The sequence below is a fragment of the Amphibalanus amphitrite genome, unplaced genomic scaffold (assembly GCF_019059575.1).
Source record: "Amphibalanus amphitrite isolate SeventyFive unplaced genomic scaffold, NRLGWU_Aamphi_draft 000252F_arrow, whole genome shotgun sequence".
NCBI classification, from domain to species: Eukaryota; Metazoa; Arthropoda; class Thecostraca; order Balanomorpha; family Balanidae; genus Amphibalanus; species Amphibalanus amphitrite.
In genome coordinates, this window is record NW_024881747.1 from 686,835 (window position 1) to 708,936 (window position 22,102).

Here is a 22,102-nt window from a genome sequence, read left to right on the forward strand (position 1 = left end):
TACCACATTTCGCGGCGCTACGCGCCGCGGTTTTCCCGCTATTCGCGAAAAACCTCAGGGGGGGCGGATATCCGCCCCCCCGTCGGTGCGCGGGTTAATACATAAATATAACTGAGGAATTAACTTTATACTACTACTTGTCAGTATGAATCCAAACATTTTGCATGTAGGCATAAAATGAATAAGGTTGCAATGAATGAAGAGCGCGACTATGCGCCAAAGACTGGCTTTAGGTATTTACCAATTGAATTATGCTAGGAGAAATAGGTACAAGTTTTTGGTGCGCATTAGCAAAGCTTTCGGGCATTAAAATATGCTGCTGAAAATGATCAAATATTTGCACTGGAATGCAATAAATATATAGTGGTGAGCCAAGAAGACAGCATTAACAGTATACACCCCAATACACCCTGTCAAGGCAAACGATACTCGATTATACATATGTGGCATTATCATCAATCAGTACGAAGAGAAGAATAGTTTTCAGTGTTATGAAAGGGAAGATATGAATCATTAAATGTGTGAGATGGTGATTTTGTCATTATGAATATATGTTTACATTAAAAAAGGATTAATAACATGACAGAAATATAAAACTATAAATTGTAAAATCGCTAAATATCGGAAAACGCTTTCACTTAACGGCATACCCATATTCATACAAAATGGTAAGACATAAAAGTTTTTTATGAGATAAAAGATGAAAAGAACTAAGATATAAAACATATCAACATTTTCTCCTTTTTCGATTCACTTATATTCCCTTAAACAGCTCAGAAAACTATTCCCTTGTATCTGAGATTGATGACAGTTATATTTATCTACTTATTTATAAACTATTTAGTCTATACAATATATACAGGTACACTTGGGAACTTGGTTTTTAAATGAAAATACTCGATTTTGTGACTTTCAATGCAACACATTTTCATTGAAATGCAAACCTTGCAACTTACGTTTAACACCATTATATGTATAAGCACATAGCGCAGTCATGGGTTCTTTAGCGGAGGTCTAGATAGCACTTAGCAGCGGATACTTTAATGTAGCAAGACAGTCCACACAATTCAGACCACACAGATGGGGAGGGAGGGAGGGAGGGAGGGGGCGGGGAGGGACGGTACCACGGGGTTGACGGTCGGTGTTCCTGCGCCGATGGTCTGGGGAGGGTCGTCTTTGGAAGGACTGCAAGAGTGACAAGGTCCGACGGGGGCTTCTCCTCGCATGTTGGCCACATAATAACAATAATGAGATGTGAAATAAGCTAAAAGCTTTAGGGACATACATACAATAAAACAGCGGAAAAATCAGCGTAGATGTTTAGATAGCGTGCATGAGGAAAATCTGCAAACAGCGATTCAAACAAGACGTATAGATCTGATTACGCCTGAGTGTACAAATTCGAGAATCAGAAAGAGATGAAAGGAAGCGACGAAAAGCGAGAAGAGAAAAATAATGAGGATATATGGTAAAATAGACATGCTAGGGTAAAAAAAAACACACAAGAGAGAGGACAGGGAGTGACGAGACAGACAGAGAGACCAAAGAACACATCCTAAGGAAGAAAAAACAGTTCTAAGGAAAAGGAATAGAAATCGATGGAGGTAAAAGTAAGTAACAACAATCAAGAGCAAAGGAACTAGAACGTTGCGGAAATGGTAAAAAGTTGCGACTAAGAAAGCATAGAATACGCAACTGAAACACATTGCTAAAGGCCAAGTGCTGGTGTGATCGCCTGGTGCCCACATTAAGCCAAGCATCAACAGCAATATTGAGTTCAGAAAAAGCGTAACAATGAATTACCAAGACATTTATGACTTTATACTTGCGAAAGTGGAAAAGTTTATCAAATTTTTGCTTATGACGATGGCGATTCAGTTGACCACTATTCATAGTGAAATAAAGATGCGGTGCCATTTGCGCCATTTTAAGAATATTAGCTAGAATGGATGACATGCTTAACTATACTAAGAATGTGACTAAATGTACCAAGCAAGACCAGTGACTAGAACGGAATCGACCCGTAACAATTGTGGTGACGATCTATCATAGGTTGGTTATCATGTACGCCCTCATTTCTAAGAAAAAATACATAAAATACATTACGATGCCCAACTTTGATTGAGTAAAAAAAAGTTCAGGCGAAAGCTATACAGCAAGCTCAATATGGGCATGACTCAAAGGCCTGCGGATACATTGAGTTGCATGACCAAGAAAAGGGGCGCCGAAGTTTGCAACAACGTAGTAGGCCAAACAAAAGTCCGTGAGCACCCCAAGTGAGTGGGGTTAGAAGTTAGAACATAAACGCAAGCCCATTCGTTTGATCTCCCTGCTATCACGGATAGAAAGGGACTCCGAGCCAGTTTAGTTATTAGCAATCCGAGGCACACGCTGGGCGGTGGAGCCAAATGTCTGGGGAGGCGTGCAGGTGATGGAAGGTCGGGGGAGTTTGAGCTGGCGGAACTGGTGAGCCCCGTCCCTACCCAGTCCACTGCCTGTTCAATGTTCATGCGCCTCAGCACCCTACGGCCATGCACGAGCTAAGCAACACTCGGCCAGAAAGCGAGCAGGCGGGAGGTAGGCCGTGCACCCACTGAGAGATTGAGAGCCACCGCGGCCGCGCCTGGCGTCGCGCCGGCGCCGGCAGGGTCGCAGGCTAGGTGGAGGACGAACACAGGTCGGCGCGGCGGCTCGGCTGCGGGCTGCCTAGGGGACTAGTGGCTGCTGCCTAAGGCGCGCCGCGGCGGTCACTGCCTAGCGCGCGGACTGCTCGGTCGCTGTGGCCAACATGCGGGGACTGCCCCCACCTTTTCTCGGTACTGTCTGCGCGACGAGTCCAAACTCTGAATGAGACTGGTGGCGTGCCCCAGGAACATGGCGTAGCACGTGGCGCCGCTGATCATGGACAGCATGGTAAGCCACATGTCCGTCAGCGACTGTGGCGGGAATCGGCCGTAACCTATACACAGCATGTGCGACATGGCCTTGAACAGGGCCCACGAGTACTGCTCCAGCCAATAGGCGCCCTGCAAGAGAGCAGAAAGGGACCGAGGTCAGCGGGACGTGGCGCCGGTGTACCTTGTCGCGGTAGTGGCGGCGAGATGAGTCCAGCGACTGGATCAGGTTGGTCGTGTGGCCGATGAAGAGCGCATAGCACGTGGCGCCGCAGATCATGGAGAGCATTGTGATCCACAGATCGGCCAGCGACTGCGGCGGGAATCGGCCGTAGCCAATACACAGCATGTGTGACATGGCCTTGAACAGGGCCCACGAGTACTGCTCAAACCAGTCAGATTCCTGGGAAGAGAGCGTGGTTACACAGTCAAACGACAGACGAAATGACTAATAAGCACAGTTTACAGGACGCAAGGCAAAAAAGACGATACATGGTAGAGTGAAATATGGTACGCTAGATATGATTGTGATATGTGAGATGTATGAATGCGATTCTAATTTTGTACACTGAACAATATATTATTTTTGTCAGCAGTGACACTGAATGCGTAAAGAGCAGCCTGCAATGCCTGAGTTTTTACACTGTACGATGCATTTTGCGCAACCTTTTGTTTGCGTTTCATCCGCAGAGGCGCGACAGCGATGCTGCGCCGCGCGCCGTGTAATTGTACGGTTCTGTCGCCAGATGTCTCTGCCATAGTCGCCTGAAGGCAGACTGTACCGCACGACACCAAAGCGCTGCGGTGCAGCATATATCCCCAGCCGCCTCTCCCGTGAATACCTTCTCAACCAAACATAACACATCAGGCGAACGGTTACTCCCTGTGCGCGGTCGGATCTGTGAATGGTTGGCCGACTCCCCGAGTCCCTCCGCTGAGTCTGTGGGTCATGCGGCGGAGACCATCATCTGATGACGTCTCCCTCCCCGGACAGTGCTCTCCGCTCTCCCCATCTCTGCCTCTCCGTGCCGGCGCGCGCCCGTTCGATATCGTCCAATGGCATGGCGGTGACATCTTGCCGTGGACAAAATGATATATTAATCTGGTTGGCGGTCGGCCAGGGCGGCCCGCTGCCGTCGCCCCTGGCCGAGACAGTCAGCAGAAGGTGGATCGCTGATGCGCCGGCCGGGCCGCCCCCTCCCCCTCCCCGTACCCCTCTCAGCTCGTCAGCAGTGTGGAGCTGCCGCCGGGCCGGGCGCCCAACGATCAGGGATCGCCCCTCCCCCCCCCCCCGCCTCGCCAGCGCCGTGATTCATGATCTGGCCACCACGTGAGATATTGATGTCCGCGGCGTGCGGCGAAGGCCGCGTTGTGTCGGATGGTTACGACAAGATACGACAGTGCTGGCCTGAATGGCATCAATTGGCGACTTTCTAAGACGCTATGTGCTGTAAATTAAGTCAGAAAGCAAATAATTAAATACAATACTTACTTTATATGGGTTCGAAATGTTCTGTTGAAACATTAAAAAACAACGCTCACGTTTGTGACAGCGATGAGCTTTTATGCTGACAATTTTTTAATAATAGCCAGGAATGCTGCATTAACCAGTTTTTCATATCTTCGCTAGAAACAATCAAGGAGCATTCACCGCATTCCAAGATCTTCTTGTCCCAAAAAGCAGACGCAAAAACTAAATAAGTTATATCTACCACCTTGCATCCGATCTATTTATCGCATAAAATACAGAGACAAAGTTAACTCGCCTTGTCACATAGTTCGCCGATATGCTTACACACAAATCAAACTTGATTATACACCGAAAGGGACTGTGTAAATATTTATGGCAACGGCAAGACATGGTATTGATTTGGGAGTCGCAGTGGCGGCGGTGGGGATCGTTGATCTTCAATTCTCCACTGTCAGCTATCTGGCCGAGACCGACTTCAGCGAGCACCCAAACACAGTCGCCGGTTTGGCCAGATGGAATCACACAGAACGAATGGGAGCGCGGCCTGTCGGGACGCCCCTGCTCACGATGTCGGACTGGTGCCCGTCGGCACCAGTTAGTACCCCACTGCCGTGTGACTGAGACGAGGGAACCGAGCAGAGGCGACAAGAATGTCTTTTGTAGGTATACAGAGGTCTATGATTGGTAGTATAAAAAGTGACGGTATTAGAAAATTACATAGTTGGTGCTAGCTTGATGAAGATAATCAGAGCAAAACAAGCGTTGACGCATGGTGCATACTCACAAATATCATGCTGTGTAGGTACTAACTAGGTATATCGTAAATATTATTCCGAAATGCAAAATAGCAAGAAACCTGGCTGGTGCACTTATCAACTACATGTTCAACGTTCTATTTCCTTTGATAAAGTAAGCAAATAAAATTATTACAGCAGATAATTACATTGCTTCTGAACACATAGCCCCTACATTCTCTGGTCTGGTTTCCAGTGGGAATGCAAAAACATCCTTTGCCTTTTCAAGTCCAGTTCTTGCATTAAATGGAAAACCAGTAGCCTTTAAAGGTCAAGGCATGCAACTGAAATACTTAAGCAGATTGCTAGGCGATTGACAATTCCTTGTAATCATAATATACTCAATCGACGTAAGACGTTCTTGTGGCATTATGGGGCCTGAAACCTGAACAGCTGAGGACAGCTATCAGGTAACGAGTTCCGTTATAAATCTTTTTATTCCTGGGGAGTGCCTGACTGCTCTTAAGCTAAATTCCCTGCAGAAATCGCGACCGAGTTTGAGACACATCTTTAATGTCCCTCAGCCCTCCTGTGTTTCAGTTGATGATACGAATCCTATTTTAATGCCACCTGCTGATCGACCGATGTATATTATTCAAGTCACCGCGAACTTTACACACGTTTGAAATCGGTCCGACACACTGATCTGTGTGCAGATCGATGCCGCCGGAGACAGTGGGGACGGGATGGGAGGGGAGGGGAGAGGTGGCCCTGCCCTGGATATAGGGATCGATCGTCCGTGCTTGTCTGTGGTTGCGGCGAGCAACTAACGCCACTCTGATGGATTTTCCATAATAGAATGAGGACAAGCATGGCACTAAAGAGAATGGTAGGATGCTAATCATGTTTCAATTAATAACAAAATACCTGCATAAAGCCGAAACACATGGTCTAATGGATAACATGATTTCAGCACATAAATTGAAGTACCTAAATTGCAAGTCTATTTACGTGAGTAGTGAGTACTTCATGCGTCAAAACTAAAATCCATATTATGTAACGCTTTTAACTTTACCACAAGAGACAAAGCTAGAGCAAAAAGCTGGGGACACGAATCCATTTTGTTAACCTCACCGAATTCCGTATCATTTGTCTTCTGCGTGCGACACGCGTGCAAAAGGCAGCGCCACAGTTCATTAACAAGCGCCATCCGTCAGCCGGGGATGGGCCGATTGCTGCCTGGTCGGCAGCTTTAATCAGGTGTCGGTATCAACTAACGAGCCGACCCGACATCGGACACCGCCGAGCCCGCCGCACCGTACGGGGCGCTGAGGGGGAGAGGGAGGGAGGGAGAGAGAGAGAGGGGGGAGGGAGGGAGGGAGGGAGGGAGAGAGGGAGGGAGGGAGGGAGCGAGAGAGAGAGATATAGAGAGATAGAGAGAGGGAGGGAGAGAGAGAAGGAGAGAGAGAGAGGGGGAGAGAGAGAGAGAGAGAGAGAGAGAGAGAGGGAGAGAGGAGAATTAGACAGAGGCAGAGGGAGGTTTTCATAGAAAGAAGGGATAACTGCTCGAGAACTCCGAGGGTGAGCCTCACGGGAGGAGGGAGAGCCGGAGGGCTTCCGACGCTGTGTCAGCCATTAATGAATGGAACGCCGCGTCGTTGGTCGGCGATTTCGTCGGTTAGCCGGGGATTCGGTCCGCTCTTGTGCGGCGGCAAAAAGGAGCTCGACGACTTATGGGCGACAGCAATCGGACGGCTATTCTCTTATTTCTATTCTCTCTTTGAAATCTTCGACTTTTAAGGGATCAATTTTGATGTTCTTCACAGAAGTTTAAAATGGATACATGAGGCAGAATGTAGAATGCGTACAACAAAACTAAACAGACATTCTCAATGAACACTAGTGACACCGGCGATATCCACACGTCGCTCATTGAGGAGGACCAGTCGGCGGTCCCGGCGACCCACTGTGGCGATCCGGCTCGTATTGAGCCATGACCGGACCGGCGGCCGACGCCCATGGTTCGACAGACAGCCGCCGACCTGGCACCAGCACGCTGGCAGCCGCCCAAGCCGCCCAAACAGGGAGACGGCCGCGGCTGCAGCGGCGCCCGCCCCCGCCCCCGCCCCCGCCCCCGCCCGGACCGGCGCAGCCTCTCCAGGCACGCAGCAAGTCCCAGCTTCTGCGCAGGGTCCGGCTCCGGCGCGGCGGCCGACCGATGGACGGATTACATTAGACGCGTCAAGGAGCCGCTGTCTGGGCGGCGGCGGTCCTTCGACGGTGTCAGAACGGTGGAGGGAGGTCTGAACGTCACGTGCGTCTGGATTTGCGCAGGCCCGTGGAACACAGCTATATAGATATTGTGTGCAGAGATTGGCGGTCGTTGATGACAGCGGAGACGAGATTTATTATAAATCGATAACTTGCGTGGCTAAACAACGGAGCATTGATGTCTAATGTGCTGTCTCAGGGCGCCAAAAACCGAGCCTGTTGGAATTATGTAGTGTTGCGATGCAGTCAAAGCTGATTGGTATGTAACTGAAACCATATGCTAAGTGGGAAATGAATAATATTTACGCATCAAAGATAAAACATCAACGGACTAGAATTTGTAAACAGCACAGCTAGCCTAACGAGGTGCCTGACAGCCAACACAAATCCCGCTTCCTCACTCATTTTGTATGTTCAAGGGAATGGAAGTTTATCGTGGGTGATGATGGATGAGTCTTCGTTTAGATAAGAGACGACCACTTGCTATCGCCCCGTGTCGAATTGGGCGCTTACTTCGGCACTGCGGTACTGTGTCGCAGAGAGCTTTCACTCAAACTGTCCTTGACAGGGTCATAGACAAGTTGATGCGTTAGGATGGTACAAAAGAACAAAAGAAACAAGCGTATGACTTTGCAAGTTTCAGCAAAGAAAGCTGAAATAGTCCTACCTTTGTGTATCCTACAAAATATTACACATCACTTGACACACAAAACAACCACTCGTAATTTCAAGGTGACACACGGTGACACAAGCAAAAATATGATCTCTAAAACTCAAAAGTCGAAAGGTCTACCTACGATTTCCTCTACAAAGACCATTGGCTAGCGAGTGATTGTGGTGCAGCTAAGTTTCTGTAATTGGCTATTAACTGTGACAGGGGACTTCTGGCACTGTGTTTTACCTGCAGCTCGTTGATGGCCACCCACGAGTTGGACGGGAAGCCCTGCATCATCGGCACCAGAAATTGCAGGCAGCCCGACCAGTGTCCGATGAGCAGCATCATGGAGATCAAGTTGAAGATGCGCATGAACACTGACGCCATGTTCAGGAACTGCAACGGCACGAGCTGCCGGTCAAGATGTGCGGGTGGGGTCGGGGACGGGGCTGCAGCGACCTGAAGAATGTCACCAGGGGGGTCACGGACAGTGTCATGAATGAATCGGAACTCGGGGGCAGGTTTGTCCATCGCAAAGTGTTCTAGAGAATTCTTCAGCATGACGCTGCACAATAACCGCACAATACCATGTTTACAAGGGTTTGTGTGAATAGTTTATGAAGCGCATTTGTTTTTTCCAAATATCTAGTAATTTAGGCAGAGGTTTAAGTGTTTAAAAAATTCATGCAAAGTAACTTCAGCTTGCCTTGCACTATTATTGAGCAAGTTGCAGTCTTCTGGAGTATCTCAACTAACTCAATACCGCATGACTCGTAGCTGGCAACCCATACTCAAAACTCATACATTCTAACGTCAGTTGAATAATCAGAATCACGTTCGGAGCATACATTTACGCAACCATCAAAGCACACAGTTTTTTTTAACCGATTTCTTTCAAAATTTCGGGATCGAAGTGCCATAGAAGCCTGGGAAAAATTGTTTCAACCTCATCCTGCCCAGTGCCCATCCACTTTATGAATAGGGGCTGAAGGGACGAGATTTTACAATTCAATTGTAGTGCCTTTTCTTTAACAGTGGGCAATTGCGCAAAATACAATGATACAATGCTATGATTTTTTTTTTTTGCTTGCAAGAAAAGCTCAGCACGGCAAAAACTCAGACTCTTGATTGGTAAGGTGTTTGCGTCTTGTGGACGAAATTTCACCAAATAATACTCGAATTCCTAACACTTAAACTAGGAATAATCCTTCAAGACCAGTATTTTCCTATTCAATAGATTGATAATCCAAAACACAACATTGGCATGACACTGTACAAAAGACGCATGATTTACAGTTTACAAAAACGAGGATGGACAACACGTCTCATTGTATCACATGTTCCCACGAGGCACGGTTACTAACCCTAAGACAAGCTGGGGTACATGCAGATGGCAGGGCTCTACCAATGACGAGTGACGACTCATAAGTAGAATCTTTGTGCATATAACTGTCAGATGGGTAAGAACCATTTTGTAAATCCCCTAATGTGTGAGTATCTGTGAAATTCGACCGGAATGTGGCCCATCATTGCATAGCATTGAGGGTGTCTTTACGAGAAATCTATAGTTTAGCGTAGCTCGCCGATCAAAATGCAACTGGTTTCTAGATTTGCCGGCCTAGGAAAGCACAATTTAGATTTAGTTTGGTTATAAATTAACATTTTTTAGTTATAAATAAAAATATTTACTTGCCCTTCTTCACCTATTTGTAAATTCACAGAGATCAAATATCGATTGATTTACATCTGGAAGATAAAGAATATCAGGTATCGAACACATTAGCTGATGAGTAATATAAGTTTTTTTTTGTAGTTTATTCAGAAACTTTTGAATGGAAGGAATCATATTGACAAAAGCCCGCTAAGCAGAGCTTGTAGCGTTGGTCCTACCCTCTACCCTCCGATCGCGCTGTTCCTGGCCTATGGCAGCATAGTCTGAAGTTTAATGTGCGCACGTAGCCGCGTACGGCCGGTCCCCCCCCCCCCCGCTGACCTAACCTGGCTACGGCCTGCCACCAACCGCAACCATACCCGTCAGGAGTCCCATAGACGTCGAGTGCCCATTTCGCCCCAAACCCCGGACTCTTGCAACCGGGACTGTGCTTTAAATACACGGAATCCAACGCTCTACCGGCTGAGCAACGGTTGGCTAAATAGCTTGTATAGGCTAAATTTATAGGCTAATTTTTATAGATTATTTTTCATTGGCTAGGATAATCCTTATGAAACTTAGGTACTTTCATATAAGAGTATATAAGTTCTATTTATAATCGTACGCTATGCATCTTTAACTATATTCTTCTCCTGGCATTAGCGATTGCTACCGTATCACCGACTGCGACGGTAAGTGAAAGACCATATCCTTGGTTTTGGGATGCAGTTTAGTTGCGTGTTACACTGTGCTTGATAGGTGTTAGGTGCGAATTAGTGAAGTGAGTGCGCTGTGATTTCGGTCTATACAAACACGATATTCTAGCATTCCGTGAAATTTCGCCAGGGTTATCGTCAACGTAAGAATATGTGCATCAACTCAATACGAAATGTAACATAACCATGACAAAATAATAAAGAAAAGAAAATATAACTGCAAGCTGGGATAATCAGAGGACCTCCGAGAGGATTTCAAATGGAAATCGGGTGGCGTCCGCCTCTGGTGGTTCAGGGTTTCCGTGATGTCAGTTGGGCTACTCCTTTCCTATAACTAGACGCTGGCAGGGATGGGGCATGCTGGCGCGCGCAGCATGCTAGGGTCGGGTCGGAGCGGGCGGGCCATGCGATCCGCCGGCCAGGACCGCCAGTGACCCGCGGAGGCAGCCACTCAACTACGGCAAGCACCGCCGGCGAGCGGGGCCGGCAGCGCAGCGCCTCAACCCAACGGCTCCTCATCATAACCACTGACAGTGCCGCGTGCAGGTGCTGCAAAAGCCGCCCCACAGTTCCGCACGAAGCATACACCAAAATGGAGCGCTCTATAGGTACGCGGAAATTGAAGCACTGCTGCAGAAAAAAGGATTTAGCATTTATTATGCACACACTCCTCGTCTCTTCATTCATTTCCTGATTCCAGGATAATTAATCTTTTTTTCTGATAATATATAATGGAGAAACGTTTAAAGTTATGTGAAACATTTCCAGTAACCTGAAGCTCCTGGAAATCATGATACATCCTTAATAAAAACTTTTAAATCTCTTAACAATTTTGTTCGGTATTTGTTTGAAACCTGGAATACTTGTACTGCAAACAGATGCTATTGTCAATTACGCTTTTCATAAATTCAGCGACGCATATACTCGTAGCCATTAGCAAAATATCGATGCCCTGCACAATACACTGTGTGTATATGCAGTGTTCTTTCCACCACCTAAGTCTGAAAACTAAACTACACTATTTCTACGATTGAACACTGCAAAATAAAGTAAATAAATTCAAGGCCGTGCAGGTTAAAAGACTCATGCAACCAAAGTGGTCTTTTACCTTCACCAACACACCAGATTTCAACTTGGCTTTACTTTTGGGAGCATCTGCCTTGGCGTCTCGTCTTTGACGCGCTTGCTTTTGGTGCTTCTGTAATATCTATAGGTCAAACAATACTTGTGTGAGAAACACTATGATATTATCTTTGGAATCGTTGAAATGTCAATCGCATTGCATATACAGATGCTATAAGCCACAAAGGTACATTCATAAACACGCCAAATCAACAACATTACTAATCAATATTCATTGATGCCTTTTTTGAAGAAAATATCGGCACAACTATCACGTTAAAATTATTTATCTTTTATTCAAATGTGTTTGGTTGCCAAGCCAAACAGTACTCGTAAACGCGACATTGGAGCTCATCAGGGTTGTATACCAATCAAGTCGATTGAATTGATTGATTTGATTCAACGCGTATTTTGAGTTGATTGGATTGAGTCGATTGACTTTTCGAGATGACTGGTTGACTGACTCGTTTGACTTTAGCGACTGGTTGACTGATTTGATTCCCGAAAATTAGAGTGACTCGTATGATTGAGTCGATTGAATGGAAAGTTGAAATAAGTTTTAGTTGACGAAAAATAATGACACCAATTGATGACATCAAAGATCACAAAACTACACTGAAAACTGCTTGTCATCGCAACTGCAATATGGGGTAGATGGCCAAGTAAAGAACAGGGCCTAAACATGAACAGCCAACTTTGACTTTCAACTGCAATAACTGCTCCAATCCTGTGATAGAACCTGGCGATGCACCTACCTTTCTGCACTCAGCAGGAAATTTTTTTTAATCCAGATGATAAAGTGCAAGGCCCTATATACTAAAAAAGTGTGATTAGTTACTAATTCACATCTCCACATCTCCTCAGAAACAACCCACTGAACTCTATAAATATCTGAAACCCCTACAAAAAATAACTGAAACAAAAGCGCCGTTTTCGATTTGCTGCATTGTTTAATTTGCAGCAGAACGTTTGTTGATCCTTTTCTCCTGAGAGCCTAGAAATAACATATTTAATATATTTCATTTTCCTTAAAATATTTTACCGAATATTATTAAGTGGTTTTATTTCAAATGAAATAATAATTAAAACGAAATTGGTGTTGTACAACCGATTTATTTTATGATGATCTACCATACTACATGATAATCAATGACGTCATCTTACCAAAAAATCAAAAGACGTAAAATAAGGATTTATAAAAGCTTAGCATACTTCTTGGCAAAACGTTTTTTTTTTTTTCGCAGTCGCACCAACGGCATTTAATTTTCCTGACGGCTACGCGCCCTAATCCACGAAGAAGAAGAAGAAGGCATTTAATTTTCCTTGTTCTTCTTCCTTTGTCCTTAACTTATCCTGTGGTTCCAGAGTCCCTGTCTTTCCATTTCCTTTTAAATATATTTTTAATGCTCATCCCTATCCCCCAGTCCTAACAGTTTCAAATTGTATTGCAATAAAATGTTTTGAATTCTTCACATATAACCTATCTACCTTCGTTGGTACTGTTGGTAGCCAGTGACACATCTAGGCAGGTAAGTAGGTACCTACCTGCTTTCCTGCTGTCTTCATAAAGCATACCTAATGAAGTTGTCAAATTTGTAGCACATTTTCAACACTTTCATATCAATATGGTGTCAGTGTGGCCCTAACCTAGCTAGGTTCATTATGTTCAGGGTTCAATTCAGAAGAGCTCCGCATAACTCACATAAGAGACAGACGGGGGCTTTACATGGGGTAGATGGCCTGATGACTTAGCTGGAATATGGCCAAAATTAAATTGACAACTTTTAGGTGAAAGGTGGTGGTTTGGGTTAAGGGGCGTTTGTTGAAGTCAACTACTGGGTTATTTTGCACCCATTAAATGAAACTTCTGCTCCAATTCTACCCATTGAACCTCAATATCATGATCCACCTGTCCATCACTAGGTATCCTTCCTCAGTGGCGCAGCCAGGGGGGGTCAGAGGGTCAGCTGACCCCCCCGAAATTTCTGTCAGGGGCCCGCTCGAGAGAAGGAGAGAGAGAGAGAGAGAGAGAGAGAGAGAGAGAGAGAGAGAGAGAGAGAGAGAGAGGGAGGGAGGGAGGGAGGAGAGAGAGAGACCCTAATCTAATCGGACGAGCCCGCTTCGAGAAATGCCTACTGGGACACCACGGGTGAGGGGTCGGCCTGGGCCCCAGGTGGACGGGGCCCGGGCCCCCGGGAGAACGGGCCCGGGCCTCCTTGGTGGATAGGGCCCGGGCCCCCGTGGATGGGTCCGGGCCCCCGGGAGAACGGGCCCCGGGCCCCGGGTGGACGGGGCCCGGACCCCCGGTTGGATGGGGCCCGGGCCCCCGGGAGATTGGAGAACGGACCCGGGCCTCCCGGAGAACGGGCCCGGGCCCCTGGGAGAATGGGCCCGAGCCCCCTGGGTGGATGGGGCCCGGGACCCCGTGGATGGGTCCGGGCCCCCGGGTGGATGTGGCCCGGGCCCCCGGGAGAACGGGCCCCGGGCCCCAGGTGGACGCCGGACCCCGGGTGAATGGGGCCCGGCCCCCGGATGAATGGGGCCCGGGCCCCCTAGTGGACGGGGCCCGGCCCCCCTGGTGGACGGGGCCCGGAGCCCCAGGTGGACGTGGCTCGGGCCCCCGTGTGGATAGGGCCCGGGCCCCTGGTTGAATGGGGCCCGCTAGGGTGACTCGCTTGCTCCACAAAGCGAATAAGGGGTATTTTCGATCGGTGGGCGTTTGGCTGGTCTTGTGTCCGTGGGTTATGTATCCAATTCGGTTGATTGCTTTTTGACGGCTAAGCATTTTGGTTTGGGAAAAAATATCCATTGCATCGAGGTGCTCGTGTCTGATAAGCATGCGTTCTACTATAGAACATGTCATGTGTAGTTTATAACAAAGGTTGACGTAGGTTATTGAAAAATGATAGCGATCGATGAATTACTTTGTAGAGGTTTGCAACATTTATATTTTTAAGAATACTGTTGCTCGTCATGCAAAAGCGATGATTGGATTTTGGACAAAATTAAATGTTCTTTCCAACTATGCCATTTTCAACTGTCAAACGTACCAGGTTATGCAGTAAAACCCATGTAATTAAGTAAGTCATTAACAAATACCATTCTCTCCAGCGATTTGTTCTGCACCTTGTTTTTGATCAATTAGCTGTTCACAATTTTTCCATGAGAGGCGGTACCTTTCTTTTGCCAACAGGCGTTGTTTGAACCCGCTCCGTCAAACAGTCACCCGAAAATAGCATTAAGTCCCAAATCTGTCCGAAACGTAAATTTTCCAGCATAAGTGCCCTCACGGGTGCACGTGGCGCGTGCCATCCCTGCACCGCACACCATTCGATAGTCCTTTCGATTCTCTACACGATACTGTGTTCCCCGTGCCGATTGGGCCCACGGTTACCGAGATACTGCATGGGTACCGGACCAGTGTCTGGCATATTTAGCCATTTTCGCCCGATTTTGCAAGCCGATTTATACATGTAAAGTCCATGACGCGAATTTGCACTTTTTGAGCACGCGCCATGTGCTCGCTATCGATCCGATCGAGCTGAGACCCTCAAAGGCACGTTGCCCATCCTTGATCTATAAGTTGCGCAAATTTCAGCGCACTTGGCGCAACGGTCGGGCCCGTACCCCGCGCTAAGTAACACCATGCCGGGACCACGATAGCAGACAGAATCTACGTCACCACATCACCACGCCACAACAAACCCGGCCCAAGGCAAGAGTATGCATTTAGGCCAGGTCGGGTCAGGTCAGGTCAGGTCAACCAATAGCAGTCCTGCCGGGTATTCGTAGTACCTACGTGTCAGCCGCCTCTGGCAGCTTCGCAACATGTTACGAAGGCACCAAAACTACTTCGTAAATGTTCAAATGGTTGTTAAATTCGGATTCAGCTCCAAAAACTAGCCTGGGAACATGTATAATTCGAAAAAAGTACCGAGGTCATCATAGGTAATGAATGACCTGACCTGACCTTCAGGTGACCTTGACATCCACCCTAATGCATGGGAGCAGCATCAACTCACTGTTGTTTGAATGCTTGAAACCACGAAAGACTGCAAACGCGCGGCTAATGCGAGCCGGCATACGCCGAATCGCGATTCTGGCCAAACATGGTCTCGGAAAGTAGGTCACAGGTCAAAGGTCATTTGGGTCAGGGTCATGAAATTTCTAGGTTAGGGTAGAACTGATCAACGCGAGGGTACTGAAAGTTTGGTCGTGATCGGCTGCTTCTTACGCGAGTTATTTGCGAAAACCCTTAGGGGGTTGCATCATCCCCTCCCCTGTGCCGGCGAGGGTTAAAACTTCTTGTGAGCGAATTCACGTAATGAAGAAGAATAAATCACAATCTACTACAGCAGCCAATAGATGACTTAGGAGTTAGGACAGGCACATGGGACTGCTTAAATCTTGTCCGACAGAAGCAGGCAACAGTTCCGTTTGCATATATGCTATGCATATTGCGGAAGGGGCACATTTCGCCCTCGAAAGATACGAATTCATACGTCATAGTAACATATTTCTGTCATGGTCAATTCGCGTAGAAATTGAACACTGGGTGATTACCGAGCTATTGTTCTATCAAAATTTTCCGATTCAAACTCGCTCAGGGTTATCGTACAGGTAAAGGGGGCCCGCTCAGCAGAATGCGTATGTAATATGGAAAGATTCTGAAAAATGGGTGGGGGGCCCGCACACTAGGGGGCCCGCTTTGGAGGCGATGACCCCCCCGAAACGAAATCCTGGCTGCGCCACTGTCCTTCCTTATTACAAAGAAACTTTGAATGGCATGGCAATTTATAATTTTAAATGGCAATATTTTTGTTTCTTCTGTAGGTAGGTAGGTAGGTAGGTACACCAGACTGCTATGGACACTTTTCCAAGTTGGTGGGGCAAAAAACCTAATGTATATCTTGGTTTGAGTCGTTTGATTGAGTTGATTGATTCCTTTCATTGTCGCGTTTGAGTCGATTGAATCAATTCCCGAAAACTGCTCTGACTTGATTGATTTGATTGGTTTCCCAAATTTGTCGTGATTGAATTGATTGCTATTGATTGAGTCGTATACAACCCTGGAGCTCATACATTTTGCGGATGTCGTTTGATGTATTCACTAAAGACCACGAGGAAAATATCGAAGCGTTGCCAAAATAACAGAAACCTGTGAGGCAGATGCACTGCATAGTGCATAGTGCATACCTAAGCAAGGAGCTAACAAGCAGAAAATCAGCAGCGGCTTTTTTAGGCGAATCGATAACTTTCTTGCATCGTTTGCGTACTCAAGTCGAAGCAAATTAGTTGTCACTATTTTGTGCAGTTTTTTATACCTCTTCTGTTTTTTGTACCAAAATGTATACCATTCCTTGCAAGCGTTGGTAGCGTTGTTAAAGAAAAGGAATCCTAAGATGCAAGCAAGTTTATCGGTGATGTCAGGGTCCGTCCTAATTCATTATGCCGAGCGTAAAATCAAGTAGCATTTTCAGGTCAAGTAGCTCAAACGGTTCAGCGTGACATCAGTTGAAATTGATTTCGTTTACCGCAGAAAATGGCAACACATAAAAAGGAATATCAGTTCACCCTATTTTTAACTGCAGATAACTAAACTAAACTGATTTGTTATTTTGCACACTGTGGCGATAGATCTCAGCTTCGTTTCAACTGACAAAAGTGAAAGAGACACACTTTTGCTTTGTTTTTGAGGTCCGATAAACTGGTTGATGATGTTTGACTTTACCCGTAAGGTAGCTGGGTTTTCGAAAGTAAATGACTGGACAACTATGCATAAGTGACATCCGCGCTAAGTGAAAATGTTCCAACGCATGCCCAAACCATTTCGCCAGCTCATTTTGCGACACTCGGCAAGCATCTGCCAATAGCAATAACTGCAGCGTTTCTTCGCTCTTTGTTTCTTTCGTCGCCAAAAAATCTGAGGTTGGTAACAATTCCCGCTATGGACAAAATGTAGGCTGCCGAGCCCTCCAGCGCCTTGCTAGCATGCTCATGCATTAAAGAAGATTGCCGGGGCATAAAGAAAGAGACCGGAGTTAATGACCCGATTTACACGATGTTAATATGCTCGTTACGTCACCTGAATAATCCCGGGTTTTGGAATACGGTGCAAAGCCGTCACTTAAGGCCCTTGCTTAAACGGACACCTTACATTAAAGGAAGATAATAACACTAGCATCACGCAAACGTTTCCCACTCTAGAGCACAACTTCTGATTTTCTGATTTCCGTTAGAAAGGAGAGGCTGCAAATGAACTGAACTGGAAATCATATTTTAATTAACCCAAATGACTGAATATACGTGATGTGTAGAACTCAAGTTAAAGAAGCCAAGCAGGAGATATTTAGTGTACACAGGAGACATACACAAAAACTACCGAGGGGACACACAACCCATTGACCCACGTCTACATATCTGCGTTTCTAATCCGAAATCATTGCCCGCCAGTACGGCGCAATATCTATTGATCTACAGGACCTGACAGAAACCTGCCCATTTCTTCTGCGCGACGCGCGGGAGCCCTCAACCCATTTACCGCACCGAGGGGGACGCCGGTCGGGGAAGTGGTAACACTCACATACACTTCCTCCCACTGGCTAACGTAGCGCACGAGTCGCGACAGTCGCAGCAGCCGCACCAGACTGAGCAACTTGGCCAGCCGGAGGATCCGCAGCGCGCGGCCGGCGTGCAGGATCTGGAAGCTTTCCGTGAAGTCCTGAAACGACGTGAACTGACGCCAGGTTAGTGGCCCTCTGACACCTGACCTGCGGCTGGGGGATGATGTCGCGGACGGCGGAGTGTCGCGTGGTGAACTAGAGGTCAAGTGATAGGCTCAGTATTGCAATGTACTGTGATGTCCGTTTGCAGGACCATACTGCTGTGACGTTATGCACGTTTTATTTTGGTTATGGCGAACCAAAGCATAATCACCCTGCGGTCACACTTTTATGAGGTGGCTACTGATGATGGGCATAAAATGTGTCATTTGTACTGGAGCTCTATATATGTCTAACAGTTTTTTTTTTACTGAAACAGTAATATGTCCAAATGTTACATTTCGTGGTACGTGTGACCACATTTTACGCGTCAATCGATAGCTTTGAAGCAATTTTGACCTGTTATCCCAACAAACTTTTATGTTCTACATTCTTTTCATGAGTTTCACTGAAAATGAATGTGTCTGTTCCGTCGGATGATGTGATATAAAATGAGAACAATCGATGGTTTTTGACACAAATTATTATCAAGAATAATTAATCAGAAAGTGGAATAAGCTGAGTCATGATAGCCTTGAGATCTTGCATGGGGATGGGGTATAGTTGCATGCCATTATGCCATAACAACATTCACAAACAGTGCTGTGCATAATGCCAAATTTCGAAAAAATATAAATGCATTTGGAATAGGCATACACAATTCGAGACGAAAAGTAATACAATTGGCTCAGCAAAAGTCTTTGGACTTCAATAGAAAAAATATGCTATGCAGATTTAGGAAAATATTGGTGGCGATATTTTTGGGACGTGCAATAAAAGTGGTTTATTGTAATTTCCATTTCGACTGTTGCATAGAAAATAGATGCTTTACGATACGATACGATACTTTAAAAGATACCTATGTCCATGATATTTTTGTTTTGATCCTTGTAAGACAACCACTGGCAAACCATGAATCCTGAAATAACTGCTGTTATTTTGTCTGTTCGGGCTTGTCAGAGCTGCGTGAGAGTTTTGGAGTGATATAAAGCTGTTTCCAGGTTCTTTTTTGTGAGCCAGCAATTTCTAAATTTAAGCCACGGTGAGTATAAGCAAATTCTAGGAGGGGCTCGAAACTTGTCATACACGAACCCTTTGCATGCTAAGCATGGTGTTCTGAGCATGGTTCCATATCAAAGTAAGGCAACAACTATGCAAAAATTAACTGAGTTTGAACGTTCGCATTGTTTTATGTACTGCTCAAGCAAGAGCGTAGCCTGCACAGCGATTGAGAGTGATGAATCATCGTAAATTCTTCAAGCCATCATGCAAATCATCAATGGCATGAAAACTGCCCTTAAATGCAACACACGGTGACCCAAGTTGGGGTGGCTCAGATCCCCTTGAAGGAAGTTGAGCCAGCCCAGCACAGTTGGACACTATGCACCCTGCCTAATCTAGGCACAAACTGACACAATACCACTCTCACACGGCTAGAGCATATCAAACGCCCGTACATAATAACGAAATTGGCACCAAAAGATCATGTTGGACATACTCTGGAACTGGATGAAAACTAATGCAAACGATGTGAGCACGACATCTAACTAGACTCTATTGTGGAACACACAAAGCGTTGAGATGCCGTGAACCTACCTTCGTACTCGCTGGTAGTGTCAGCATTAGTACCGTTGGCTGGCTGATTTTTTTTTTTTTACACATGCGAGCGGCATGCAGCAGCGAGCACAGGAAGCATGCAAGCGGACGCGGCGTGGAGGCATTCCCGGGAAGAGGGAAGGGACGCGGCGCGGACTCGACCTCTGTCGTCGCCCACTCTCGACACAGACCTGGTCGGCTTCGCCATCAGCGGCACGGTTCTTGTAGATCTAGGGAACAATAGAACAGAGACGTTTGTGACGGGGCGCGACTGGCCGACTCTCCTCTCCTCTCCTCTCTTCTCATCTCTCCATCTACCTCTCTCCTCTGTCTGCCGGGCTTTGAGTCTGGGGTCCGGACTCCGGCCAGTGGCAGACACCGGCCGCGGGGTCGGTGCGGCGCTATATCTCACCGGCCGCCGGCAGAGAGACGCCGGCACGTCTTTAGATCGATGGGACAGGCGGCGGGAATGGCTCAAGTTATCCAAATGACGACCCTACTGGCGAGGGATGCCAAAGGAGTTCAATGGCGGACGGAACGGCACGTGTGGCTGTGAATGGGGGAGGAGGTGGAGCTGACGAACATTTGCAGCGCTACATATATGAGCCACTTAGATGCATGTGAAAATCAAGCTAACAAGGTGAAACATTTAAGACGGATGATCACAGCTAAGTTGCGCTGGTGCGCAACAGTGAACAAAATAAAGCCAGCAGAGCACATTCGTTGTCTAGGTCATAGCCATAGGCCATTGTAAGGGTTCCTCTTACGGATCAGTTACCATTTCTGCTCTACGGAAGGGTACAGCAAACTACACAACCGGGCAATGCCGATACATAAATCATCTAGTTGATGGAGTATCAGCGGGCGCCTTTCCCATTTCCTTCCTAAAATAATTATCAAACGTGAGATTCCTGTAAATTTGACTCGAAACCTCAGCATGAGAAGCATACGCTTTCGCCCAGCAGCTTCCGTCATTCGAGTATAAGTATCCCTTCACCGCACGAATATTACTGGGACCGGCACAGTAATATCATTATCAGGCCTAACGGTGTCACAGCGTGTTCATTATCATCACAACTGGCCAGATAGCGGGGCCGAGCAGCCATCGGTCACTGGCGCCTGCACCGGCGCGGCGAGGGAGCGGCTCGACCCGACTTCTCTGTGCAGGGCGGGCAGAGGCGCTGTGCCGTGTAGACGCTCCCAGCACCAGCACGGTGTGCTGCTGTGCGTCTGTGTGTCTGAGTTTGCACGTGTCGCCAGACCAACTAAAGTGCTTGTATCCCCAGCAAATCACATTCGTTGTTACTGTTATAGGCCATAGTAAAGCTTCCTCTCACGGCGGCAGCGTCGATCGACGTTATTCAAGATACAACGAACAGAGGCCCGGTTCCAGCCACATCAAAGAGCACGTCCTCTTGTGATGTACACCACACCGCGCATTGAATAAGCGTGCAGAATCGCCAGCAACTGCAAGGTGGTTTGAACGTTGTTGCAACTACAGATTTTGTGTCTTCGCACAGATCACCGCGACTAAAACCACCTGCGCATGATGTAAGTACAGAGCCTTCGCAACAAAAACATTTAATTCTTTGAACATTTACCATGTCCACAGATGGAAGCCGTGGTCCCGTTTCACCGGTACAACAGGCTTTTGACAATAATTAATAAACTATTCACCTCACATATGCTCGTTGCTCGATAATCTCTGCTGTTAGCGCTCGATCTGCCGCTCTCTCCCGTGTCTCCCGGGGCCAGAGATCTCCGTATCCGGTGGCGTGCTGCGCGCCGGCCGTCTCCCTCCCCCTCCCTCTGATCGTGTCGCCCGGACACGGGTGGCTGTGCGCGTGCCCCGCGCCCGTGGCCGTAATCGAATGGCTGACCGGGATGGAGGCGGCCTCATCAATCTGGCCGGCCGGCCGGCCTGCGGGGTCAACAAATCAGAGGCGGCGCCGCGCGCGCCACGCCGAGCCCTGCCGCCGCCGCTCGGCGACACGGCACCACACCGACTGCGACACCCGAACAGGAAACCAATCGGGCCGCCGGTCGACCAGATAAATTTGGAGCAGTCGTGCGTGGACCTCGGTATCTACGTGAGAAGTAGGCGTTGGAACCACGAAAACTAAACACGTGAGATAGATATATAAAGAAATTGTTTTGTTCATTGACTTGCCTAGAAATATTTCAGAAAGTCGCAGCAGCCCATCCCTTGGGGCCAGCCAAGTACAAGTAAT

At 47.2% G+C, this 22,102-nt stretch overlaps 1 protein-coding gene across 7 annotated transcripts in view; it reads right to left on the reverse strand.

The window, feature by feature from the left end:
• The window catches only part of LOC122386468 (potassium/sodium hyperpolarization-activated cyclic nucleotide-gated channel 3-like), a 54,954-nt gene that overhangs the window by 19,742 nt on the left and 13,110 nt on the right, over nt 1-22,102 (reverse strand). The window contains exons 5-9 of one of the 7 annotated variants that reach the window (XM_043375688.1): nt 20,063-20,101; nt 18,098-18,235; nt 11,501-11,599; nt 8,272-8,421; nt 2,808-3,026 (exon numbers count right to left, since the gene is read on the reverse strand). In XM_043375688.1, the coding sequence (XP_043231623.1) occupies nt 2,808-3,026; nt 8,272-8,421; nt 11,501-11,599; nt 18,098-18,235; nt 20,063-20,101 (645 nt within the window). Of the gene's footprint in view, nt 1-2,807; nt 3,027-3,078; nt 3,298-8,271; nt 8,422-11,500; nt 11,600-18,097; nt 18,251-20,062; nt 20,102-22,102 lie in introns of all 7 variants that reach the window. The other 6 variants (XM_043375687.1, XM_043375690.1, XM_043375689.1 and 3 more) reach the window with 6 other exon arrangements.